We start from the raw sequence: 19381 nt of genomic DNA, 5'->3' as shown, positions 1-19381 counted from the left end.
GTGAAAATAAAAGTAGAGAGAAATAAAGAAACATGACCCTTAATGTCATGGTTCAGCTGCTGGATCAACCCTTACCTGAAATCCACATTATCACCAGACATTTTGGTTACATGAACCAGAAAATTTCTCTTTTTTTAAGCCAGTTGGAGTTGGGGGTTCTATTACTTGTGACTGAAGGCAAGTGGTGCCCAAAAAAAGTAAATGCCTAATCAATAGTCTTACGTTCACAGATTCATTAATACAGTCAAAATGTTGTGCATTTCAATACATTTGAAACGAGTGTATTTCCCTCAAATTAAAGAGCATAAAACTCAGGATGAATGTAATGAACCCAACTTATTTGTAATATTAATCATTATGACAGAAGAGCTACCTGAAGGCCAAAAGGGAAAAGATGAGATCTTAAAAATGAGTGCTTGGAGCAGAAAAGAGTCAAAAAGACAAGGACATGCACTGGGGGTAGAAAAGGACACACAAGAAGAAAGCCTAAAATGCTGTCAGAACTACTGAAACACAAGCTTTTACACTTGATGGCCATTCTCATGGCCTCTGCACTTCCTTCAGCTATTTAGGAAAACATATTCTAGAGTTACATACACATTTTTCAGAGAGGCTTCAGGAAGAAATGCATTTGTATATTCAAAGTGAATGTTTACTAGCAGGAAATTGCTGAACTTTTTAAATTTGACAACTTCTTTCTCCTTCCCCATGCTATACACACCCAAGTTCAAATGGTGTACTGAGATTAGGAAAAATGCTTTACTTTTCAAGTAAAGTCATTTCATTTCACATTCTGAATGTCTTCTGTACAGGCCCAAATCTTCATACAGCACCCCTCTGTGTATGCAGGACTTATGATGACATAGGTATAATCTGGCAATTTGCTAATTCCTGTGTGGCTACATAAAAAAGAGCCACCATGGTCACAAAAATAGGAATCTTCTCTGAGTGGGCACCCCCCACCCTAAATCCCATCTATAGAGCAGGTTCACTGAGATTTACTGGGGCTGAGTTTCACTGGGAATAAGCAGCCCAGCAAAAGGGCTGGTTGCTTCCTAGCACTTCCCCACCGTATCCCCATGTTTTTTTCTAGTCTGACATCATGTGTTTCAAAGAACTTAATGTCAAAGCTCAGTTTGATACATCATATTATGTTCATGGTGGGAGGAAAATGGCACAATTCATTGTCTTCAATCGTCTGAGCTTCTTAACTATCAAATGACTTTACAGGTGCTCAAGTTTTCAGCTTTCTATTATCTTTTGAAGATGATTTGGCTAGGATCATTACAGCAAAAACATGATTGGGGGGTATTTAATTATGAGAACCACTTGAATCTCAGGCAGCAGATATTTACAAATAAATAACCCATCTATGAATCACAATCATCTTTCTCTGCTCATTAATGCATAGACCCTACTTCATCTTATTGTTCTGATGCTGTCTTGCTGGAACATAATAATATACTGCATTTCTTTACAAAATAGTGGCAAAGATTGCTATTCCATAATAGAGATGAGCTGGCTCTACCTTGAGTCATCTGTCTTCTGTTTGACACAAGTGTTCTATCTCACTTATTGCCTCATGTTTCATAAGCGCTCATTTGCAAAATTTTCATCTGCTCGTTCATAAGCAACACATTGCTGTGTCATCTTCATGGTCACATGAAGACAAATTTGGGAAGTTTTGTAGGAAGGAAATTTTGAGACATCCAAACACATGACTATATTCAGCCTTAAAAAAAAAAAAAAAACAAAAACAAAAAAAACCCTGCTTCTTGGAGAGAATACGAAATAATTTTATCTTCCAAGTAGAAATCTGAGTCTTATATGCCATTTAAAGAAAAAATTCACGGAGCCAGGTTGCTGACTTCAATAGAGGGCAATTTTTCATCAGCCAGGTCTGTCAAATCCATTTTATTTCACAAATTGGACAGCCGTATCTGTGTGTTCTCTATCAGCCGTAAGAAAATGGTATTCTTTTGATTGGTGGTATTGGGTTTTATTTTTGGATGTTCTCTCTTTTTATCAAGGGTGAGGAAAATATCTAGACAGTATTCAATATTTTTGAAAGCACATGATATTTACAAATGATAAGACCAGAATAAAGCGTAAAGCATTTGGAAGACATTACTTCATGAGCCTTAGAACTAGCTGTGAGACAAAAATGGAAGCAGAGAGGGGCGCCTGGGTGGCGCAGTCGGTTAAGCGTCCGACTTCAGCCAGGTCACGATCTCGCGGTCCGGGAGTTCGAGCCCCGCGTCGGGCTCTGGGCTGATGGCTCAGAGCCTGGAGCCTGCTTCCGATTCTGTGTCTCCCTCTCTCTCTGCCCCTCGCCCGTTCATGCTCTGTCTCTCTCTGTCCCAAAAATAAATAAACGTTGAAAAAAAAATTAAAAAAAAAAAATGGAAGCAGAGAGTACAAACATTTACTGAGGACCTGCTATATGCCAGGAACTTGACTGGGATGAAGTGTAATTTATACGGGTCACCTCCTCTAGTCCTCACAAACCCTATGAAAAAGATTCTCTTATCTCCATTTGAAAGGTAAGAAAACTGAGCTAGGAGAATTAAGTAACCGGCCACAGGTGACATGGAGGAGAAATGAAAAGTAACTAGGATTCAAATCCAGCTCTGCAGCTTCAATGCTCATGCTGAGGGGCTTACAGTGAGGACAAAAATCTGGAAATAATCCAAACAGAAACACAGGAATTGACTGAATCAATTACAGTATATCCGTATAAAGCAGTCATGGCAAAAGATGGTAAAGATCTCTTTTTATGGACATGAAAAGATGTTAACATGTCCAATAAAAGGAAATTATAAAAACAGAATCTACGATCTCTTTTCACATATACATATAACTTTGTATGTATATTTGCATTTAAAAAGTTATCGGTGGTGGGATTTTACATAGGTTCTTCTTTTCGACTAATTTTTATTTTGTTGTTTTTATTATTCAAATATAATTGGTATACAATGTTACCTTAGTTTCAGGTGTACGACATAGTGATTCAACAATTCTGTACATTACTGGGTGCTCACCATGATAGGTGTAGTCACCATACAACATTATTACAATATTACTGACTGTATTCCCTATGCTGTGTTTTTCAATTCTGCAACTTATTTTACAACTGGAAGTTTGTACCTTTCATCTATTCTGCCTTTCCCCTCCTGCCCCTCCGCTCTGGCAACCACCCATTTATTCTCAGTATATAGGAATCTGTTTTGGGGATTTGTTCATTTGGTCTTCAGACTCCACATGTAAGTGAAATCCTATGTTATTTGTTTCTTGTTATTCACTTATAGTTGGTATACGATGAGCTTGTATTACCTGGACAGTTGGATGGATGGGTAGACAGACTGTGAGATACATAGATACATACAGTATACAAAGGGACACAGATAGAATTTAAAGATCAGAGGTTTAAAAAAGCAAGACTTGTCAGCACATCTGACATTTGAAAAGTTCCATTTAAACACTTTAATAATATGTAATCATCTGCAACATACTTGCAAAATCACAAAAATATCTATAAATCTGTTTCTACTTTTATAGGTATAGTTTCACTATTATGTATAGGTGTACAGTTAAAGACAAAGAGATAATATACATATTGACAGAATGAAAGAATAATAATGCAAATGTAGCAAAATGGTAACTACCAAAGAATCTGCATAAAGGGTATATGGAAGTTCTTATGCCATGCTTTCAACTTTTATCTTATTTTGAATTACTTCAAAATTAAAAAGTGTAAAGAAGACGTATTTTATATATAAAACACATACATCTGGTACAAGATGATACTAATTTTTAAAGAGACCCTAATTGACTATTTGCACTCCTTCTTGGCACTTAAAGCAAGAGCCCCAATGATCAATTTTTGAGTTCATCCTTTACAGTGCTTGTCACAGAATAAGTTGGGATTTATCTGGTTGGGTCTTTAACAGAGCAGAGAAATATATGGGAAGCCTCCCATTTCGTTTCAAAAGGCCAGCACGATTTTGATAAGAGAATGTGACAAACCTAGCACACAAAAGTCGCAGACCAATCTGAATCATAAATATAGACACGAGTGTATGAAACGAAATAGCAGCCTATTCAACTTCAGCAATGTCTTAAAAGAAAAATAATAAACCATTCATAGGTAATATTTATTACAAGATTCTAAGGTTAATTCAGTGTAAGAAAATCTAGAGAGGTTAAAGAGATACTCCATCTGATTCTCTCCATAAATAGTGAAGACACCTTTTTCTTGAACAATGCCTTCTTGCAAACCAAGAGTAACAGAACACAATAAAGAATACCTATTCAAAACAAAGAAAAATATAATTGGGAGTTGGAGGGGGGAATACTGAGGGCATTAGCCACCAAACGAGGAATAAGAAAACTATACCCATTATCACTGCTATTATTCAACTCTGTTCTGGAGGCTCTAGCTAATACAGTAAAAGGAATGGGAGAGACAGAAAGTATAATTATTTCTTAAGTTTATGATTACCTACCTAAAAAATTCCAAAGAAGCCACCAAAAAGCTATTAATTAATAAGCCCATTCTAATGAGGTCCCATATGGATATATCAAAGCTTTACAACAGGCATCAGGAGTTGGCAAACTTTTTCCATAATGGTCAGAGAGTAAATATTTTAGGGCTGCAGGTCACATGGTCATATGGTCTCTGTACCAACTATTCAATTCTGCCGCTGTAGTGCAAAAACAGCCTTTGACAACACATAAGTGAATGGAGATACTGTCTCCTAATGAAATTTTATTTATAAAAATAGGCAGTGGACTGGATTTGGCCCACAGGCCATAGTTTGCTGACCTCTACTTCATACCTCAAAAAACAAACAAACATAAAACAGTTGATGGAAAGGAGTTACCATTTAAAGCAGGAAGCAAATATATAAAGACCTAGAAATAACTTTCTAAGGGAAACTTGGCTGTATGCAAAAATTAAACTGTGAATACTCTTTCAACACAAATATCCATGTGTATTCGAAATGGAATTGTTACTATAGTGTTATGTATGTTTACTATAGTGTTAAAACACGTGACACAGTAGTATTCATAATATTAGCTAAGTTTTTATTTAATTTTTTATTTTTAAATATAACTTATTGTCAACTTGGCTAATATATAGTGTATACAATGTGCTCTTGGTTTCAGGGGTAGATTCCCAAGATTCATCGCTTACATACAATACCCAGTGCTCATCCAATAAGTGCCTCCTCAATGCCCAAAATCCATTTTCCCCTCTTCCCCGCCACCACCCCCCCATCAACCCTCAGTTTGTTCTCCATATGTAAGAGTCTCTTACAGTTTGCCTCCCTCCCTCTCTGTTTGAAACCATTCTTCCCCTTTCCCCGATGGTCTTCTGTTAAGTTTCTCAAGTTCCATATATGAGTGAAAACATATGACATCTGTCTTTCTCTGACTTATTTCATTTATTAGCTAAGTTTTTTTAAATATGAAATTTATTGTCAAATTGGTTTCCATACAACACCCAGTGCTCCTCCCAACAGGTGCCCTCCTCAATACCCATCACCCACCCTCCCCTCCCTCCTACCCCCCATCAACCCTCAGTTTGTTCTCAGTTTTTAAGAGTCTCTTATGTTTTGGCTTCCTTCCTCTCTAACCTTTTTTTTTTTTTTCCTTCCCCTCCCCCATGGTCTTCTGTTAAGTTTCTCAGGATCCATTAGCTAAGTTTTTAAATAGATGGGTGTGTACATGAGGTTTTGCATATGTACCCACAAGTGGAAAAGAAAGAATCTGGAAAGATGTATACCCAATTACTTCATTAGTCAACATTTCTAGGGGTGGATTTATGAGCAACTTTCTTACTTTTTGCTTTTAATTTTTGTTCCTTTTTCTTTTCCCAGAAGAGCTTAGAAGTCAAATTCTTCATTTTTAAAGGAAGCAAGCAAACAAAAAACCCTTGTGCCGCTCTCAACAATTTAGTCTTATTTCTATGAATGCTCAAGGATCTCATATACAGTATCCTCCTAAAAAAGCATATCAGTACTGAATTTGATTTTTACATTAGGACATCCCCAGGAAGTGCTTTAAATTATTGTAACTGCTTCATGCCCTGAAGATAGAAATCTTCTGGCTCTAATTAACATATAAGGATCATCTACGGCAAATCTTATCTTTTTCTTATCTTTCACTGTCATTTCTGCGTGCATGATTGTATGTGTGTCTATGCACACACCTGTGCACACATCTCTCTGTCTAGGAGGAAAAGCCAAAGAAAGGAAACAGGAAATAGGCAAGAATGGTAGGTGAAGGACCAACGTAAGTTAATATTATACAGGAAAATAAGTAAATTAATTTCTCAAGGTGTTATTTATCATTCTGTACTACAGGAACCTCACCTGTTGGGTTAGGGGATAAGTGACATTCTTGAAAATTCTCTTTTATTCTAGTTTATGAAAAGATAAAGCCCGCCTAAAAAATTTAAGTGTATATGATTTATACTTAGTTGTGAAACTTAAGCACATTTTTCCTTACTACTGACAACAGGTATCTAATTATTGTACCAATAGTGACGTGTTAAAATGTATATATAAATTGATACATTTCATTTTCATGTACTTAAAATATTGGGGAAATGGAGATCCAGTAGAAAGAAAAATGATGATTCTTATAATGTCTCAGAAATTCTAGGTCTTATATGGCATAACTCACAGTTATCAAGAGAGGAAAAAAACATACCTATCTTTGTCTTCTCAAAACAATTACCTTATCTAGCCTTGAAATCTCCCTACTTCCATCCCAAAGTGCCTTTCTCCAATAGCTCAGAATAAAAAAATAGATCTAATATGAAGAGAAGTACCTCTAGTAAAAGACTTTTCCAATTTTTGAAGTGTGTGTATGCATGCACACATAGCTATGTGTATGCACACATATGTGAGTATGTGTGTGTGAACCTGTTGTTGCTACAGAGGCCATGGGAGAAAATAAAGTCCCCCCAGAGCCAACTCAGAAGTTAATAGGAACAATATGGCCAACACAAGGTCATCCAGAGTTCTCAAAAGACGATGAGGTGTTAAGTACATCTTGTAGCCATGAAAATCCAGGACGCAAATGAGCAAGTGATCAAGTTTGCTCTGAACACAAGAGACAAATAAGTATATTGATATAAAACAACTTTCATTAACCATTACTTTGCTCCCAGTCTCCATGAAATGCTATTTACCCTTCAGCAGAACTTACTATTACCAAATGCAAATGTAATGAAGCCTGTGCGAAGGCTTGTGTATGAGGTGTGGGAGGATGAAATCCTACTATTTTCCTTTCAATATTTTGTTTTTAAAAACCTTGGAAATGAATTTAGTTAAAAAGTAAGCAGGCATGCTTCAAATCCAAAACTGTGTTTTTCTTGTCAAGTACTGCTCTCTAAAAAGTACATCACCAAACCCCAGTAGAAACTTACCCTTCAACTTGAGGTCAACGTTATGTCTCAGCCAAGGGTAAACCCCATAGCTTGGCATATCTTCAGGAATTGGATTATTCTGTATCCAGCCATCACAAGCGAACCGGAAGAAATTATCACAAGGGTCCACAGAGAGATTTACCTTACTCAAGATAGCAGCAGCTATTTAAAAAGAAAATCATAGGATTAATGACAAGCACTGAACACTATGTACTATTCTCTTCCAAATTAAACAACAATTTCACATGAACCAGCTTCCAAGCCTTGGCTTTTACTTTTCCTCTCAAATGACTCCCCAAATCAACTTCACGATATGAAATTACCATAATCAGATTGAGTAGGTAAAAGCTTGGTGGTATTTATGGTTTTTGCAGCACTGCCCCTAACATCTGTGGGCCATGGGACATGAATACAAACGGAGCCTTTGGTATACTGTCTGCAAAGATGTGTGCAACATTTCCTTCCATCCCTCTCCTCTTTTTGCAGCGTGATTTTGTGACTCATTCCATCAAGTGATAGGATCTACTTCCCCTGTCAGGAATCTAGGTTGGCCTTGTGACTTACTGTGACCACCAGAATATAGCAGAGTGACTGTTTTTGAGTTTCAAAGCTAGGCCTTAAAAGGGCCTTGTACCTTCCATGTTAATTCCCTTTGAATGGAGCCCTATGACAAAGCCTCCTAAAGGAGGTGAGGCCACACAGAAACTAACCAAATCAGCAGACTGAAGCCATCAGGAACCTTCCAGGCCAGATGACCCTCCAGCTGAATACAGCTGTATGAACGAGCATAGGCAACAGCAACAGAGAAACTCCCAATGAACCCACGGAAGCATAAGAAATAGTAAATCACTCATGTTTCAGGACGCTAAGGTTTGGGGGTAGTTTGTTCCACAGTGAAGGCTAAGTGAAACAGAGGCCCACAGGTCATATCTAAATCTCTAAAAGATATATTTACAATATACCTTCATAAAGACTTGGAAAGCCAGGTATGCATTCTTGAGCCCCTGGATATACAATGTAGCTCTCAGAGGAATGAACTCCTGGAAGAGATCCCCATGGGCCCTGCAGGGAGGCTCAGGGCCATTTAGCAGGGAATTCTGGGTTATAAAAGGATATGACTGCTGACTTGGCCCTGGATTCAGGGAGAGGCACGGCCAGAGGAAGGCAAAGTGGGGCAGTGTAAATGAGGGCAGGGCCCTTCTTGCCCAGGAAACAGGACAGAACTGAGTATTTGTGTTAACAGAAAGACACAATAGACTGATTTACCATTTCTTCCTCTTTCATAAGCCCACACACAATTACACGTGAAACATAGTCAATAGATAGGAAGTATGTGCATACTTAAATATGTATCCATGAGCTTTAAAAAATCTTTTGTTAAAACATGAGAAGGTTCCAAACTCCTAATACAGAACTCCAACTCTCTTCTGTCACACAGCTGCTGGCTACCACTCTAACACAAAGATATGCACTGATTTAAAACACAAAGTGGCCAATATTTCAATGACATTGGAAAGATGATATTCTGGGTAATTTTCATACTTTAATTAATGGCAGAATATATTTATTTGAACTAATAAAACCCAACGAGTTTTCAGCTAAATAAGAAGGAATTGCCCAAAAAAAGAATAATCTGCATAAATTTATATATGCCAATTATCAGTTTGCTACATGTGTCCTCCAGGTTTAAACCTAAGGCTAGAGCAGCAATTTCTCAACACATCTCCAGAGGTAAGGGAAACAAAAACAAAAATGAACTACTGGGACCTCATCAAGATAAAAAGCTTCTGCACAGCCAAGGAAACAATCAGCAAAACTAAAAGGCCACTGACAGAATGGGAGGAGATATTTGCAAATGGCATATCAGATAAAGGGTTAGTATCCAAAATCTATAAAGAACTTAGCAAACTCCACACCCAAAAAACAAAAACTCCAGTGAAGAAATGGGCAAAAGACATGAATAGACACTTCTCCAAAGAAGACATCCAGATGACTAACAGACACATGAAAAAGCTCAACATCACTCATCAGCAGGGAAATACAAATCAAAACCACAGTGAGAATACCACCTCCCACCTGTCAGAATGGCTAACATGAACAACTCAGGCAACAACAGATGGTGGCGAGGATGTGGAGAAAGAGGATCTCTTTTGCATTGTTGGTGGGAATGCAAACTGGTGCAGCCACTCTGGAAAACAGTATGGAGGTTCCTCAAAACCTCCCAGCAATACCACTGCTAGGAATTTACCCAAGGGATACAGGAGTACTGATACATAGGGGCACTTGTACCCCAGTGTTTATAGCGGCACTATCAACAATAGCCAAAGTATGGAAAGGGCCCAAATGTCCATCAATAGATGAATGGATAAAGAAGATGTGGTATATATATACTATGGAGTGTTACTCGGAAATCAAAAAGAATGAAATCTTGCCATTTGCAACTACGTGGATGGAACTAAAGGGTATTATGCTAAGTGAAATTAGTCACAGAAAGACAAATATCATGACTTCACTCATGAGGACTTAAAGATACAAAACAGATGAACATAAGGGAAGGGAAGGAAAACTAATATAAAAACAGGGAGGGAGAACAAACAGAGGGTTACTGGAGGGGTATGGCAGGGGGGATGGGCTAAATGGGTAAAGGGCATTAAGCAATCTACTCCTGAAATCATCACTTCCCTATATGCTAACTTGGATGTCAATTAAAAAATAATTTAAAAAATTAAACAAAAAAACCCCTAAGGCTAGATATTTCTCTGGCCTAGACTTGCCATGATAATTTTCAACAGCTTTTTGTCCTCAATAAAGTGAATGATATACTAATATCCTAGTTTCTGTAGGACTTCAAAATCCCCAGCACTTCACCCCTTCCCCCCAAAAAAAGACAAAGAAAAAAACTGGTTTAGAAGTTTGATAAATTTAAAACTGGTTTAAGATTTTCATCTTCCAGAATTAATTCAGTGGTCTCCAATTACATTTTTACTTACTGCTACTACTTTATCATTAATAAATATGCAAATAAGCTAGAACATACAAGATCTTTATTTCAGTTTGTATTCATGATGATTCTGGCTGTATAGCCGCAGAATAAATCTGCTACATGACACCCTAGTGACATTGATTATACAAGTTTCAGTGCCACACAATATTTACAGTCACACACAAGAACCTTCACAAACATTTTTATTCACATAAGCACACTGCTTTCTGGCCACCTTCCCAAACCTCCCTCTGCCCCCAGCCTCAAACGTATTCTCTCCCATCTTCAGTATTCGTGCAGGTACCTACCAAAACTGCAGGATCCACTCTGACCTCAGCCCCTGACCTAAGGTGGGGGAAGACATCACTCACACAGAATTTGGAAGTCAGCCCACTGAGTAGGAAAACTCTAGTTTCAACCTCCTAATCCATCATTCAGAATTCACAGCTGGGCACAGGGCTGTGCCTCCTGCAGGACAACTGAGACTTCAGGGGGACCACAGTTGTCAAGACACCACAACTCCTTTTCCCCTGCTCAGTTCCATGGAGAAAACCCAAGCAGTCTTGTTTTAATAAAAGAAACATGATGATCAAAGAAAGCTGTGAAAGGCCAGGCTATGTGTTCTCTTTGGTTATTGCATATAAGGCAAATGACTATGTGGTCTCTTACTAGTGTTTATGTAGAGGTGGAAGCATCACACCCCACATACCAGCCTGAGTTTTCAAGTTTAATCAAGGCTTAAGAGAGAAGGTGGTGGCGGTAATAATGAAATCCTTAATAATGAGCATTTCCTCTGTGCCAGGAACAGACCTTTTCAGTACAGCATCATCTGGAGCCAGACTACCTGGGCTTAAATGCCAGCAACATCAGGGGCACCTGGGTGGCTCAGTCGGTTGAGCAACCGACTTTGGCTCAGGTCATGATCTCACAGTCCGTGAGTTCAAGCCCCACGTAGGGCTCTGTGCTGACAGCTCAGGGCCTGGAGCCTGCTTCTGATTCTGTGTCTCCCTCTCTCTCTCTGCCCCTCCCCCACTCATGCTCTCTGTCTCAGAACTAAACATTAAAAAAAAATTTTTAATAAATAAATAAATGCCAGCAACATCATGCACGAGCTATGTAACATGGGGTGCCTGGGTGGCTCAGTTGGTTAAGCATCTGACTCTTCATTTCCACTCAGGTTGTAATCTCACAGTTTATGGGATCAAGACCCACATTGTGCTCTGTGATCAGTGTGGAGCCTGCTTGGGATTCTTTCTCCCTCTCTATCCACCCCTCATCCACATGTGCTCGCTGCCTCCTTCTCAAAAAATAAATAAACGTTAAAAAAAAAAAAAGACTATGCAACCTTGGGCAGGTTACTTAACCTCTCAGTTTCCTCATCTGTAAAAAGGGATGACTGCCACAGGATCTTCATCAGAATTAAATGAGTAAATACACATTAAGTGTTTACAGCAGTGTCAGGCATACTGCCAAATAAATACAGTTGCCAAATAAAATACAAAATGCCTAGTGAAATTTGAATTTCAGATCAATGACCGCATTTATACTTCAGGTACGTACCAAGTATCTCAGGGGACATGTACCAAAAAAAATAGCAGTTGTTGTCTATCTGCAATGCAAATTTAACTGAGCATCCTGATTGTACATATGTAGCTAAAGCTGGCAACCATACATATAATTTTTTGCTATTACCATTCCCTATTTATCTGAAACTATTGAGGTAAGATAGGTTTCAGAGATCATAGATTTTCAGATTTTCCAAAACTAATACAGTGCATATAACCACAGATAATTTACTACCCCCAGCAATATTCTGGAGTGGCACTCCTGAATCAAGCACATTAATAATTCCACAAGAAATACATGCATATTTTCCAAAATGGGATAAACAACACCCACAACAGCCTGACATGAATTAAGATCTACTTTTGCCATCCCAAGAACTGAGATCAGGTCCAGTCTCGCAAACTGACAGTTAAAATGTTCTCTGGGTCTGGGGTTAAGAATTACGCATTGTGGACCCGGATTACTTCTACAACTGCCGCCATTGTTTTTCTTCTAGTCGCACAACTAGTATTCTAAGTAAAAACCAGTATTCCCATTTCACAGAGGGTGAACAAGAGGCTTAGGATGTTTATGTAATTAGCCCAAGATCATGTGGCTTTTAAGTGGCCACATCATGCTTCAAACTCAAGTCAGCCTGTCTGCCCTTATCCATGATTAATATGCCCATTCCTTGACATCTTTCTCCACCTCTTAATTTGAAAGCGGGACTAGGAGAAGAGGATATGGAGAAGAGGAGGAAAAGAGAACTAAAGACAGCAGATATCTCAGAAGGGGGTGGCACCCGTTCAGAAAAGGTCCAGAAGGTGATCAGTCACTTTTGTCTTCCATCGTGCAGAGCTCACACACATGGGACCACCCCCCACCCCCCAGACACACACCCACGCAGGCCCCCTCACTTGCCCTTGTTCGCAGGCAGCCCCTCCTCCATCGCCCACACACGTGCAAGCACGCACCCGCGCGACCCCCCTCCCTCACCCACGCACGCACGCACGCACCCCCACACAGGTCCCGCCCACGCACGCACCCACTAGGGCCGCCCCCCCCTCGCTCCCTTGCCCATGCACTTGGGCCCCAAACCTTCCCACCTTTTCTCATTTGAGAACTTCCTTGGGCCACATTTATTCAGTGTATACTTAACAGCTGTTTTGCAGGCCCCTAAGCACAGTGAAGCTCATGTTACACTGAAAAGGATGTATCCTTGGTGAGGCTTTCGTCACAGAAACAGAAAAATCAATAATTTTTTCAATATTAGAAAGCCATTCGCCAACGTGAAAATTAAAAACAGAACAGCCAGGCAAAACACACTAGCTGGCAGGAGGCGACATTATCAAATGTCATTCTGTAAGTTTTCCTCTTGCATTATTATGATGTGTAAATAGAGATAAAACACATGCAGTAAGTGGCTGTCCATACAAAAAGTTGCCTAAACTCAAAATGAAAAGTTTTTAGTTCAAAAATTTCATTCTCACACATCTGCAAGGACTGTACCACAGCAAAAGCACAAGGTGACATGAAGACTAAAATCTGATTTCTGACAGCCCCACCTGGTGCCCCACTCTACTCTAGGTCATCTCTCCGCTGGGAAACTCTAGGTTAGCTGCTCAAGGTGGAAACAGTAAAGGGCGTGGGAATTCCCAAATCGTTCTTGCCATTCCTGGGATGAGATCAGGAAGCTGAAACTATTGTCTAGTCACCTCACACTAGTAGGTCTATAGTATCGTGAAAAAAGAGTAAGACAGGACCAAGGCCAAAGAGTTTCATGGCACGGCCTTAGGGCACCAAAGCAATGATGGAGAGCAGACATGAAGCCAGCCTGCTAATTCAGGAGGTGACCCTGGGCAAGTTATTTAGCTTCTGGAAGCCTCCATATCCTCATCTCTAGTTGGGCCTGGTGATAGCACTGACATCACCAGGTTCTAATGAAGATTTTATGACATGGCACCTGTAGGTCTCTTAACACAATGCCTGGTTAAAAGATATATATCGATCGATCAAGAATAGGACAAAAAAAAGAACATAATTGTCTAATCCATTACCTTTGTATAAGGCCGCTGAATCTAAAAGCTCTTTCACCTGAGTCTTCTCCATCTCAATCACTGCCGCCTCTAAAAATTTAAGCATTACCTTGATTCTCTGCCTTTTCTCACAATGCACATCAAATTCTTTCACAGCCCTCTGGCGCCTAAACCCTGTACACTGTGCCCTTCCATCTCAGAATTCAAGACAGCCTCACCTCTCCTCTGGCTCACTGAAATAAGCTCCTGCCTGACGACCTTCTTCCATCTTGCTCCCTATGTTCTCTTCACCACCCAGAGAGACTCCGCTGAGATCTTTTTAAATGCTAATAAGATCATGTCTCTTCCTCAAAACCTTCCGGAGGCTTTTGAGTACACTTAGGACAACCCCACAATCACCGGCACCTGGGTTCCCCACTGACCCTCATCACCTGCCCTCTTCCCCTTCACCCAGTAAGCTCTTCCGCTCCGGGACCTTTGCCCCAGCTGTTCCCCATACCTGGAAAGCCCTTTCCTCGATCTTCCCACAGCATGTCCCTTCTCATCATTCAGGGTCACTTCAGCATTACTTTCTCAGACTTTTCAGTCTAGCCATCCTGTCACTTGCTATCACAGTGTCCTACTTTAATATTTTGATTTTCTGCATAACATTACCACCAGTCGGTATTTTTCTTGCACAGTGATCACCTCGTGTGTATTGATGGTCTTTCTTCCCCTACCTGGTCATTCACCTTCACTGCTACCTCAGGGCCTGACTTGCAGTAAATATTTGGCAAATTAATTCATTAATCTCTTAAGAACAAGAGGAAGTGGAAGGGCCATGTACTTAATTCCTCCTTATGACTTTCCCCTTGGAAAATAAATTAGTGTTCCTGCCACTTAAAGAACGGGGTGGGGGGGTGGGAGGCTGGACTCTGGGCCCTGCAAATCTAGACCCTAACCCTCTTCCCTATAGATGGAATATAATAGCTGTGGCAAAACTGAGGCAACTTGAAACCCTCATATTCACTGTGGAGCTCCCACTGATACATGGCCCAGTCACCTCAAGAAAAGCTGGACTCTCCAGGCCCTGAAGTGATTCCGCGTGACTGCGACTGCGGAAGCACAGATTTACAGAGGGTTCCTGCTCGGAGGCTGACAGGTCAGACCCACTGACCAAATGATTCAGAGAGACTGCTTATGGTAAATAGGGACATATATCGAGCTGAGGCCCAAGGAATGCCGATGGTCTCTCTGTTCGGGTCTTAAGAAAGGCCATCGGGCCTTCTAAAGCCCTTCCCGATTTCCATACAATGACTTGGAACACCGCACAGCTGTTTTTCCGCCAAGAAAACGAAAACAGGAAACCTGTGCTCCACAACTTCACACTGAGACTCGAAAGTAAACTTTCAATTTCATCAAACTTGCATTTCGTACATGGTAAACCTCAAGCAAACAGAATACTAAAAATACCACCTGTTTTCTCTTCCTCTCCCCAAGGTACCATAATTATATCTTGACACAGGAGGGAGAACTGACTTACCAGCTTCGATGCATTCCGGCTTCAGGCAGTACTCCTGTTTGGCTTGGAGACTTAAGAAACCTTGACTCACTGAAAAAACAGACCAAAATAAAGAAATGACTGGCTGGTAGCAGAGCACCATCAGGTAACCCACAGTCAGGCACATATGCTAGACACGTGATGTCAGTTCATCCTTCTGAGCATTGACACAGAATTGAAAAATCCACTTGGCTCATTATCTCAGGGCCAGACTCTGGTCACAAGCTAAGTAACCTTGGTGAGCCTCTTGGCTGCTCTGAAATTCAGTTCTCTGGAATATAAGATGAGAGGGTACAATTAGACCAGTGCTTCTCAGAGTGGGGTGTCCAGGCATCCACTGCCCTCCCCCCCCCAGCTCTTTAGAAAGGCAAATTACTGAGCCCCACCTCTGACCTGAATCAGAAACTGTGGGGGTGGGGCCCAGCCATTTGCATTTTTGCAAGCCCCCCAGGTGATTGTGATGCAGGCTCAGGTGTGAGGGCCTCTGGGCTGGCTGATCTCTAAAGTCTCCTTCATCTCCAATTATCTGTGACTAAAGTCTCAGAATTTCACTCTTTTTGTTTACAACTACATTCTCATTTTAGATGGGAAAAAAAGTGAAACTTACCAACCATACCATTGGGAGCAAATCCAGAGTGGAAGAAGAAAATTAGCATTTCAAGTTCTGAATCTTTTGTGAACTATCCATAGATCTGTGAAGGGGTTGGGGGAGTACACTGGATATTATTCAGCCATCTAGCTCAGCATAGCTATTGGACAGAGGCAGCATGTGGGCCAAGCTTCCGACTACTTCCACCAGAACAAAACAAAACCAAAACCCTGCGAGATGGAATTAGCTTTTCACCAATAGCTTAATTTCACCCATCTGGCTGGCAATATTATCTAAATGGATGTCTGCAGAAAGACAGAAGGGTGCCCTGTTTGTCAACTCCAGGCAGCACCTGGGCATTAGCAGATGTGGGTTTAGATTTCAAAAATATTCTTGGTAGCCAAGGAAGTTAAGGGGGGTTCATTACTGCTGTACTCTGTGAGCAGAAATAAGGAATCATTTGGAGATGTGACCGTGGGGAGATGGATGGTGGGGGGTGAAGGGTAGCCAAGGCTTTCTGTGGCATTGTCCACTGAGAAGCAGGATCAGAAAGCATAGCGGTACCGATATTTCTGCTAGAAATGGAAGACCTGTACATCTGTTGTCAGTGTGACGATTTGTATTCTTTATTAACCCACACTGTAAGAGGAGCCTGCTTTTTCTTTGTTCTTTGCTGCCATCCTCCAAACAGACTTTTTACTGGTGATACAATACAGATACAAGAAAACTGCCTATGGAACATCTCGGGCCTATTTTTAAGAAGTATCTTAGCATAATGGTGTGTTTTGATTTTTTTAAAGAGTAAAGAAAAGTTAGATACAAATATAAATGTGCAGCATAAACATTAGTATGGAATATTTTCTTAGGACTGGGTGAGGGAACCATGGGGGACGTTTTCCCTTCAGTCTACTTCTATATGTTTACCAAATGTTCTTTGATGAGCCTGTGTTATTTTTTACAATGAGAAAATAAGCCTTATTATAAGCAACATTGTTATGATTACGAACAGTACCACCTTGATACTAGCCTTATCTTATTTGTTTAAAAAAAGCTAATGAAGTGCTGTACTTAAAGAGTTACCACTTTCATGGAAAAGAATTCTTGACCCAAACCCTCTAAGGAAGCAGAACTAGGTATCTTTATCTGAATATGAGTAAAAGGGAGGTTTAAATTAAATTAATTGAGATGCAGACAGACCTCACCCCTCGAGGAAGAGCATTATATCCATGCAGGGTTGAGATCCCACAAATAAATAAGGATCAACAAACCCAGATAATGTGAGGGTGCAGGTGAGAGACATCAGGACAAGGAAAACATTTTTAATATAAAACATGATAGTGTTACTTTTTACTGGTTAGGTGCTTTAAAAAAAAATTTAAGAACAGTTTGGTTTCTCATTTTAGATTTTTCTGTAACCAGTGGAAATGACCTCAGAATGCAGTGGAGTCATCCACATATCGGCAGCATGAGAAGAACCATAAAGCGGGGACTCAGCATACTATGGCCCATGGGGCCAAGTCCAGTCTCCTGCCAGTTTCTGTACAGCCTGTGAGCTAAAAATGATTTTTATGTGTTTTAATGGTTGGAAAAAACCACAAGAAGAATATTTCATAAAATGATCTGAAATTCAAATTTCAATGTTCAGAAATCAAATTATATCAGAACACAGTCATGCGCATTTGTGTACACTTTTGTCCGCGGTCGCTTTCTTGCCACGACAGGGTCAAGTAGCAGCAACAGAGACTGTATGGCCCAGAAAGCTGAAAACATTTATTATCTGACCCTTTCCAGAAAAAGTTTGCCCACCATTGCATTTGAGAAAGAGACTGTGGGGATGAAGAGGTGAGGGAGGAGGAAAAGAAAGGACACTTTAAAATAAACTGATTATTGGCATATGGTTATACCTGTCGTTTTAAATTCTATTGCTGTAGCTTCTCTGAGACCACCCCAAGGCCAGTGGCAGTCGCTCTTACTGTGGAAGGACTAAGATTTAGGGAAGAGATTAGCCCAGAACCTAAAATACAAAGAGGGATGCTAGAAATTGCAGGCCTGTGTCTGAAATTGAACAGACAGAAAAAAATATCAACCAGCAAGCACCTTGAGGAGAAGAGGACTTAACCAGAATATTTTCACACAGAGCATTGTCTTTCAGGTCCCTAGATATTTTTAGACAAGGACTTCACTAGGTGCAGGGTGGAGGTGGCTGGCAGAGCCTGGGGGACTAGGCAGTAAAGGGTCTGGCTGAAGGAAGGCTGAAACAGTGCAGAGATGTTTGACAAAAGCTACTAAAGAATGTGCATTTATCTTAAAGCAAATATCCCCAAATGTATACATCCAAATGGACGTGGTCAGCTAAAGCAATGCTTCTCAAACTTTAATTTGCAAATGAATCGCCTGGAGATCTTATGAAAACACAGATTCTGAATTAGTGGGTCTTGGGCTGAAGCGCAGGCTCCCAAATGGTGCTGATGCTGCTGGTCCATGGACCGCACTGAGTAGTGAGGGTGTCGGGAGGCCACACCTTTATTCTCTAACATCATTCAGACTGCTCTTAGAAATCTGCAGTAAGAGCCAGGTTACTGGGCACACTGCAAAGTTATTTTTTTTCTGCTTTATGCAGGCCTCCTTACCCATAATAGCATTGCCTGGCTTCATGAACTTTACTATGCTCTAAAACCTTTGGAGCTGTTTCCAAAGAATCATCTCCTCTTAAAGAACAAAGATTTGCTGCCATGGAGAATATTCCAACTAATATGGAACAGCCTCAGAATGTAATCATAATGGTGGAATTTCAAAATGCTCAAGCAATAGTAACATCGTTAAAAAGAGCACATATTTTTCAATAAGCAATCATCATTGGGATTTTTGAGTGTAGGAGTGTTCGCAAAACACAAATAGTCTAACTTTGCACTCACTTCCCACATCCTATGTAGTCCCTTGGCATGCCTGTATCATTTTTCCTCCTGTTTGTACTTCAGGGTAGGACACATCTAAATCCCAAGTGCCGAGAAATCTCAGAAAAGTGTTTGAGAGCCACAAATTCAGTTGCAGGAGTAGGAGGTTAGCTGTATATTGAAAGCAATAAACCTATCTAATTTCCTAAATCTTAAGCCACAGAAAACATGGAAAGGTGGTTGGCTGCTTTTAGCAGAGTTTTCAACCGCACAACCCTAACTCTTTTAAAGTTTAATCACTGATTTCCCTTGCCAAAACAAACATGGCCTCCTGAAACCTGTACAAGCCAAAGAAT

General features: G+C 40.3%; 1 protein-coding gene and 1 long non-coding RNA gene across 2 annotated transcripts in view; one reads left to right on the top strand and one right to left on the bottom strand.

The window, feature by feature from the left end:
- PHEX (phosphate regulating endopeptidase homolog X-linked) overlaps nt 1–19381 on the bottom strand; it is a 228066-nt gene that overhangs the window by 204655 nt on the left and 4030 nt on the right. The window contains exons 4-5 of the mRNA XM_032592115.1: nt 15525–15593; nt 7439–7600 (exon numbers count right to left, since the gene is read on the bottom strand). Coding sequence (XP_032448006.1) covers nt 7439–7600; nt 15525–15593 — 231 coding nt within the window. The remainder of the gene's footprint in view (nt 1–7438; nt 7601–15524; nt 15594–19381) is intronic.
- On the top strand, nt 1784–17932 carry LOC115507143. Its single transcript, XR_003966569.1, has 3 exons — nt 1784–1898; nt 15482–15648; nt 17535–17932. It is a non-coding gene; the product is annotated as an uncharacterized LOC115507143 (long non-coding RNA).

This window comes from Lynx canadensis, chromosome X, assembly GCF_007474595.2.
Source record: "Lynx canadensis isolate LIC74 chromosome X, mLynCan4.pri.v2, whole genome shotgun sequence".
NCBI lineage: Eukaryota > Metazoa > Chordata > Mammalia > Carnivora > Felidae > Lynx > Lynx canadensis.
This window is presented reverse-complemented; position numbering and strand designations above follow the sequence as displayed.